Raw genomic sequence first — 8,696 nt, 5'->3', positions numbered from 1 at the left:
CACCCCTATGGACAGTGAGCGATAGACCCCATTAATCACCACCACGACCCTCTGCCCTCAACCCCCCTCCGGCAGATGGGGATGGGGGGGGGAAGGCAGAGCCCCCATTGGGCTGCATAGGGCAGGGGGTGGCCGACCCCCCCCCTAACACCTTGGGGGCGGCCCTCCACACCCCATAACCACTCCCCCCCCCCATCTCATAGCAGTCTATTGGTCCCCGAGCCCTTTTAGGGTGGGGATCAATGGGGAGGGGGGGAGGTGACATGTAGAGCTCAAGGCTCCAGCTGTGGGGGGGGCTTTAATTCCCAATTCACCATCTGCTGAGCCCCCCCCCCAATTTGTGGCTCAGCTGTTGAAGGAGAGAATTAAAGCTCCCTTAGAACAATGTCCCCATCAGGGACGGATGTGACGCCACCATCGCTTTGTCCCCATGTCCCCCCACCCTAAAAGGGGGGAGGTGTTGTTCGGAGGCCCCCCACCCCAAAAGGAGGGGGGGGTTGTTCATAGACCCCCTGCAATACGCCGTGCTGCCGGCAGGGGGCGCTGCAGGACCGCGGATGGAGCCGGGGCTAAATGAGAAGGGGGCGTGGCCATTTACCATATAAGGAATGTATATAATGAGGGGGAGGAGATATGCAAAAATATGCAAAATTATGCAAAACAGCCCAATTCCTGGAGCGGCTATAGGGAGTCAGCGGTGAACCCCTATAGCCCCTATAGCTGTGGGCACCCATGGTTGGGGGGGTCTAGGGTTCACAGAGCTCTAAGAGCCCACCCCAATGGGCTCAGCCTCTTTTGGGGCCCTTTAGGGGTCCTATGATGTCCCAGCTGCCTTGTGATATGCTGATATGGGGGTCACGACCCTCTTATGCCTATATAGGGTGATACAATGCTCTATATAGGGTGATACAATGCTCATGGGATGGTGACCTGTGAGCCCCAGCTGGAGGCACCTGGAGATGAACCTGAGCTGGTGCAGAGGCTTTAATTGGCACCGAGGCTTTAATTGATATAGGAGCTTTAATTAGGACGGAGCAGAGGGGGTTTGGGGGAGGCCCAGGGGCTCACAGTGAAGGACTGATGGATCCATTCGCCTCCATTAGTGCTTAAGGGCTCCCTGGATGTTATTAATGTTGGGTTGGAGCTGGTGAGGGGCTGCTGGGGGGGTGTGGGGGGGTATATCCCCATTGGGAGCCTTTGGCAGCTATAGGGTTTGCTGTAGGGCTGTGCCCTCCCTACCTGCCCCTATTACCTCATCACTTGTAGGTTGCAGCACAACGTGGGCTGGGGCCGCACCCCAATATCTGGAGGTGTTTGTTTGCAGGTTGTTTTGCAGATCAGTTTGGAGTTTGTGCCATTGAAGCTGCTGGGATCCAGCATTACCTGGGCTCCATCCTGTGCTTTATGCTCCCAGGTAGGGGGTGATCAGTAAATGGGGCTGGTCTTGGTGTGGGAGGGCTGGGCTGGTTGTCTATTGACCCCCAGCTCTGCTGGAGGGAACAGTGAGCTGTGAACAAGGGCCTTAGAAGGGCTTTAATACCAGCTCCATATTGACTTATTGATGGATATAGGCTGGATATAGACCCTCCCTATGGCAGTAAGGCTTTAATATCAGCTCCTTATTGACTTATTGATAGATATAGACTGTGGGACTTATTGATATAGACTGGATATAGACTGTGGGACCTTCCCTATGGCAGCAGGGCTTTAATACCAGCTCCCTGTTAACTATATAGGCTATATTACCTATATAGACTGGATACAGGCTATGGACCCTCCCTATGGCAGCAGGGTTTAATATCATCTCCCTATTGACTTATTGATGGATATAGGCTGGATATAGACCCTCCCTATGGCAGCAGGGCTTTAATACCAGCCTCCTATTGACTTAATGATATAGGCTGGATATAGACTGGGATTGATATAGACTGGATATAGACTGGGGACCCTCCCTATGGCAGCAGGGCTTTAATACCAGCTCCATATTGACTTATTGATGGATATAGACTGGGATTGATATAGCCTGGATATAGATATAGACTGAGGACCCTCCCTATGGCAGTAGGGCTTTGATACCAGCTCCCTATTGACTATATAGACTATATTACCTATATAGACTGGATATAGACTATGGACCCTCCCTATGGCAGCAGGGCTTTAACACCAGCTCCCTATTGATGGCTATAGACTGGCGAGGCGCTAGGCCCGGCTCCGGCCTTCCGCCGGGATTGGTGCGCGCTGTCAGTCAACATTCCGGACGGTTTTTATTGGTAGTTGGAGCTGTCGTTCGGCTAGAGTCTCGCTCTCTATTGGATGATTAGCCTGTCTTTCATCGACTCGGTGGGTGGGGGCGTTGTGCTGTTTCTCCTCACCTATTGGCTCTCCATGCTCATCTCTGCCTCCGATTGGCTCCCTCGCCTGCCCATCCACCCGGCGACATAGGCGGGATCACCTCCACCCCTCCCCCTCCCATTGGCTCACTGCTTCATCCCTCCTCCTAAAGTCGGCTGGCGATTGGCTGAGCCTCGGGGGGGGGGCGGGATTAGTTGTGAGGGAAAGGAGGCGGCGGCGGCGGAGAGCGGGTAGAGGCGGGCGGGGCGGACAGGGCCGCGTCACTGGGCCTTAAGGATCCATAGGGCCTTAAAGGGCCATAAGGGGCCATAAAGGGCCTTAAAGGGCCTTAAAGGCCTTAAAGGGCCCCGGGGTGGGGTGGAGGGAGAGGCCTTAAGGCCCGGTGTGGCCTAAACCGGGGGGAGCCCCCACGGTGAGGCCTGAGGGCGGCGGGGAGTTGACGCAACGGCCTAAGAATAACGAGGGGTGGGACCGGGCCGGGCCCACAACGGGCGGGGCCTGAACATGGGGCCTTAAGGGAACAACACGGGGTGGTTTGAGCTGCGGTAAAAGGAACCGAGTCACAGCGGGACAAATTGGGATCGGAACCGGTTCGGTTGGACGAGGAACCGGGATCGGAACCGGGAGAGACCGAGAGGGACCGGAGCTGCATGTGGGAACAGCGGGCAGTAAGTGGGGGGGGCTTGTGTGTGTCTATGGGGGTATTGGATTGGGGTCATCCCATGTGTCTATGGGATATTGGATTGGGGTCAGAGCTGGGATCGTCCCATGTGTTATATGGGAATATTGTATTGGGGTCGGAGCTGGGATCGTCCCATGTGTCTATGGGGATATTGGGATCAGAGCTGGAATCATCCCATGTGTTATATGGGATTATTGTATTGGGATCTGGAGGGTTTGGAGCTGGAAAGGGAAGCTGAGATCATCCCGTGTGTCTATGGGGACATTGTATTGGGATCAGAGCTGGGATCGTCCCATGTGTTATATGGGATTATTGTATTGGGGTTGGAGCTGGGATCATCCCATGTGTCTATAGGGATATTGTATTGGGATCTGGAGGGTTCGGAGCTGGAAAGGGAAGCTGGGATTGTCCAATGTGTCTATGGGATTATTGTATTGGGATCATCCCATGTGTCTATGGGGATATTGGGATCAAAGCTGGGATCGTCCCATGTGTTATATGGGAATATTGTATTGGGATTGAAGCTGGGATCGTCCCATGTGTCTATAGGGGATTATTGTACTGGGGTCGGAGCTGGGATCATCCTGTGTGTCTATAGGGATATTGTATTGGGATCATCCCATGTGTTATATGGGATATTGTATTGGGATCATCCCATGTGTCTATAGGGATATTGTATTGGGATCTGGAGGGTTCAGAGCTGGAAAGGGAAGCTGGGATCGTCCCATGTATCTATGGGATTATTGTATTGGGATCAAAGCTGGGATTGTCCCATGTGTTATATGGGATATTGTATTGGGATCATCCCATGTGTTATATGGGATAATGTATTGGGATCTGGAGGGTTCGGAGCTGGAAAGGGAAGCTGGGATTGTCCCATGTATCTATGGGGATATTGGGATCAGAGCTGGAATCATCCCATGTGTTATATGGGATTATTGTATTGGGGTTGGAGCTGGGATCGTCCCATGTGTCTATGGGATTATTGTATTGGGATCAGAGCTGGGATCATCCTGTGTGTCTATGGGAATATTGTATTGGGGTCAGAGCTGGGATCATCCCATGTGTCTATAGGGATATTGGATTGGGATCTGGAGGGTTCAGAGCTGGAAAGGGAAGCTGGGATCATCCCATGTGTTATATGGGAATATTGTATTGGGATCAGAGCTGGAATCATCCTGTGTGTCTATGGGGATATTGTATTGGGATCATCCCATGTATCTATGGGATTATTGTATTGGGATCGGAGCTGGGATCGTCCTATGTGTCTATGGGATTATTGTATTGGGATCATCCCATGTGTCTATAGGGATATTGTATTGGGATCTGGAGGGTTCGGAGCTGGAAAGGGAAGCTGGGATCGTCCCATGTATCTATGGGATTATTGTATTGGGATCAGAGCTGGGATCGTCCCATAGTTTAAAGTGTTTTATTGCTGTGGACTCTTGAAACTGTTGCTGTTTTGCTTGTGTTAAAGTCGGGCAGGGGGGAGGAAGCAGCCAGGCGAGGTATTGGGAGCAGAATCCACCTGCTGCCTTTATATTCTCCTTTATTCCTCCTTTATTCCTTTATTCCTCCTTTATTCCTCACCTCCCACTTGTTTCCTCTCTCTTTCCCCCTCCAGAAATGCTTTCTCTGAAGAAATACTTCACCGAAGGCCTCATCCAACTCACCATCCTGCTCAGCCTCGTCGGTGTCCGTGTGGACGTGGACACTTACCTCAACTCCCAGCTCCCCCAGCTCCGTGAAATCATCCTCGGTCAAAGCTCTGCCTACACACAAACCCAATTTCACAACCTAAGAAACACTTTAGACGGGTACGGCATCCACCCAAAGAGCGTCGATTTGGACTATTACTTCACAACTCGAAGGCTGCTCAACCAGGTCAGGGCTCTGGACAGGTTTCAAGTACCTACAACTGAAGTCAACGCTTGGTTGGTTCATCGGGATCCTGAAGGTTCAGTATCAGGCTCCCAACCCAACGCTGGGATCACGCTCGATAACGGTGCTGGGCTGCAGGATGGAGCCGGGTCTGATGGTGCCGTGAGGGACAACGGGGCTGAGCAGGGATATGGGGAGGAGCTGGAGGATCTGGGAGCTGTGGCTGCCCCGGTGAATGGGGACCTGACTAAAGAGGTAAGTGGCTCCTTGTGTCTTGTGTTGGATTCTATGCTATCTATCAAATGGAGTGGTGTTTAATGTGAGCTGTGTGATATGGGCATGGCATGGGGTCGAAGCTTCTGAGCTCTTCATGGTGCTGCTCTGCTTTTATTGCTGCTCTGCTATGGACCCCATAGATCCAATACCCCATAGATCCAATACCCCATAGATCCAATACCTCATAGATCCAATACCCCATAGATCCAATATCCCATAGATCCAATACCCCCATAGATCCAATACCCCATAGATCCAATACCCCATAGATCCAATACCCCATAGATCCAATACCCCATAGACCCAATACCCCCATAGACCCAATACCCCCATAGACCCCAATACCCCCATAGACCCAATACCCCCATAGACCCAATACCCCCATAGACCCAATACCCCCATAGATCCAATACCCCCATAGATCCAATACCCCATTTATTTGCTGTTTTCAGCCTAGAAAGTGATACTGAAAGCTGGGCCATGGGCTGGGGGTGGGCGTTACACACTGTGCCCATAACTTTGTGTTGTGAAATAGATCAAATAACGCTGGGATATAAACACATGCGTTGGGTAACAGCTTCATCCCATGTAGCAGGAGGGAGGTTGGGTTACTGGGCTTTGGAGCTGATCCAGCTTGAGACGTTTCTAGCTTGGTTTTCATCACACAGGGGCAGGGAGGAGGTGAAATAGAATGGGGTTTATGTATCTGTCTGTGTGTGTGGAACCTTTTAGATGCTGTGATGCCATCCAGCTCCTTGCCCTGCTGGGAGCTCCTCATTTTGGCTCTGCTTTGTGTTCAGCCTCAATATCTCCCCAGCCATGTGTGGGTTGGTTCTGTTGTGAGCAGTGGGGCTTGGATTCAGCTCATTGCTCCCATCTGTGGGTGCATCGAGCTTTGTCATATGGAAACCAATGGAGGAGAGCAGTTGAATGCCTGCAAGGGGGGATGTGATGGTGGTGGGGTGCCTATGGGGCTCTATGGNATACCCCATAGATCCTATACCCCATAGATCCAATACCCCATAGATCCAGTACCCCACCCCACAACCATAGAGTTCCCATCTCTATGGTGAGCCCCAATGGGGAGGGGGTTCCCAACCTCACCCTTATATGGTGCCTCCATTGACCCCATAGATCCAATACCCCCATAGATCCAATACCCCATAGATCCAATACCCCATAGATCCAACACCCCATAGATCCAACCCCATAGATCCAACACCCCCATAGATCCAACACCCCATAGATCCAACACCCCATAGATCCAATACCTCATAGACCCAATATCCCATAGACCCAATATCCCATAGACCCCATACCCCCATAGATCCAACACCCCATAGATCCACTGCCCCATAGATCCACACCCCATAGATCCAACACCCCATAGATCCAACACCCCATAGATCCAATACCCCCATAGATCCAATACCCCATAGATCCAATACCCCCATAGATCCAATACCCCATAGATCCAATACCCCCATAGATCCAATACCCCACAGATCCAATACCCCGTAGATCCAATACCCCCACAGATCCAATACCCCCATAGATCCAATATCCCATAGATCCAATACCCCCATAGATCCAATACCCCACAGATCCAATACCCCATAGATCCAATACCCCATAGATCCCATATCCCCATAGATCCAATACCCCATAGATCCCACCCCCATAGATCCCAGCCCCATAGATCCAATACCCCATAGATCCCAGCCCCATAGATCCAATACCCCCATAGATCCAATACCCCATAGATCCAATACCCCCACAGATCCAATACCCCCATAGATCCAATACCCCATAGATCCAATACCCCATAGATCCACTGACCCATAGATCCACTGACCCATAGATCCACTGACCCATAGATCCACTGACCCATAGATCCAATACCCCATAGATCCTATACCCCATAGATCCCATTTACCCCATAGATCCCATACCCCCATAGATCCCATTCCCCCATAGATCCCCATACCCCCATAGATCCAATACCCCCATAGATCCTATACCCCATAGATCCTACCCCATAGATCCTATACCCCATTTATTTGCTGTTTTCAGCCTAGAAAGTGATACTGAAAGCTGGGCCATGGGCTGGGGGTGGGCGTTACACACTGTGCCCATAACTTTGTGTTGTGAAATAGATCAAATAACGCTGGGATATAAACACATGCGTTGGGTAACAGCTTCATCCCATGTAGCAGGAGGGAGGTTGGGTTACTGGGCTTTGGAGCTGATCCAGCTTGAGACGTTTCTAGCTTGGTTTTCATCACACAGGGGCAGGGAGGAGGTGAAATAGAATGGGGTTTATGTATCTGTCTGTGTGTGTGGAACCTTTTAGATGCTGTGATGCCATCCAGCTCCTTGCCCTGCTGGGAGCTCCTCATTTTGGCTCTGCTTTGTGTTCAGCCTCAATATCTCCCCAGCCATGTGTGGGTTGGTTCTGTTGTGAGCAGTGGGGCTTGGATTCAGCTCATTGCTCCCATCTGTGGGTGCATCGAGCTTTGTCATATGGAAACCAATGGAGGAGAGCAGTTGAATGCCTGCAAGGGGGGATGTGATGGTGGTGGGGTTGCTATGTGCCTCTATGGGGTCTCTATGGGGCTCTATGGGGTGCCTATGGAGCTCTATGGGGTTCTATGGGGCTCTATGGGGTGTCTATGGGGTGCTATGGGGTGCCTATTGGGCTCTATGGTGTTCTGTGGGTGGCTATGGGTTCTCTATGGGGTGCCTATGGAGCTCTATGGGGTTCTATGGGGTGCTATGGGGTGCCTATGGGGCTCTATGGGGTGCTATGGGGTGTCTATGGGGCTCTATGGGGCACTGTGGGGTGCTATGGGGTGCTGTGGGGAACTATGGGGTGTCTATGGGGCTCTATGGGGTGCCTATGGGGCTCTATGGGGTTCTATGGGGCGCTATGGGGTGTCTATGGAGCGCTATGGTGTGTCTATGGGGCTCTATGAGTTTCTATGGGTGGCTATGGGAGCTCTATGGGGCACAATGGGTTGCCTACGGGGCTCTATGGGATGTCTATGGGATTGCTGAGGCAATGGGATGTAATGCAGACATTGACAAGTCTGGCTCTTGGCCTGAGAGTTAATTCCTCTGTGTGGAAGGAGGGAGGACTTTGACTCGCTTCCTGGAAGGCCACGTGTGGGGCTGCTCCCTTCCAGCCTCCCTATGGCCCTTGGGCTCTGCCCCATATCTGAGCCTGCTGCCCCATATACCAGCCTGGGGGGCAGTAAACCCCACTGATCTGAAACCCCCACTGATCTGAAACCCCCATAGATCTGAAACCCCCATAGATCTGAAACCCCATAGATCTGAAACCCCCATGGATCTGAAACCCCCATGGATCTGAACCCCCATGGATCTGAAACCCCATAGATCTATAGGGCTGCTGCTGCCCCACATCAGCTTCTTCATGGTGTCTTTGCCTTTGGACCCTTCACTTCCTGCTCATTACTGGGGCAGAATGGGGCACTATGGGGTG

The 8,696-nt window shown here is 51.8% G+C and overlaps 1 protein-coding gene across 1 annotated transcript in view; it reads left to right on the top strand.

Moving 5' to 3' along the window:
- The first annotated feature begins 2,599 nt into the window (after positions 1–2,599).
- Positions 2,600–8,696, top strand: part of NFE2L1 (nuclear factor, erythroid 2 like 1) — a 12,190-nt gene continuing 6,093 nt past the window's right edge. Inside the window, exons 1-2 of the mRNA XM_015885575.2 lie at positions 2,600–3,020; positions 4,659–5,170. Coding sequence (XP_015741061.1) covers positions 4,661–5,170 — 510 coding nt within the window. The 5' untranslated portion in view covers positions 2,600–3,020; positions 4,659–4,660. The remainder of the gene's footprint in view (positions 3,021–4,658; positions 5,171–8,696) is intronic.

The sequence above is a fragment of the Coturnix japonica genome, chromosome 27, assembly GCF_001577835.2.
Source record: "Coturnix japonica isolate 7356 chromosome 27, Coturnix japonica 2.1, whole genome shotgun sequence".
NCBI classification, from domain to species: domain Eukaryota; kingdom Metazoa; phylum Chordata; class Aves; order Galliformes; family Phasianidae; genus Coturnix; species Coturnix japonica.
The sequence above is the reverse complement of the archived record's forward strand: the minus strand, read 5'-3'. Positions and strand labels throughout refer to the sequence as shown.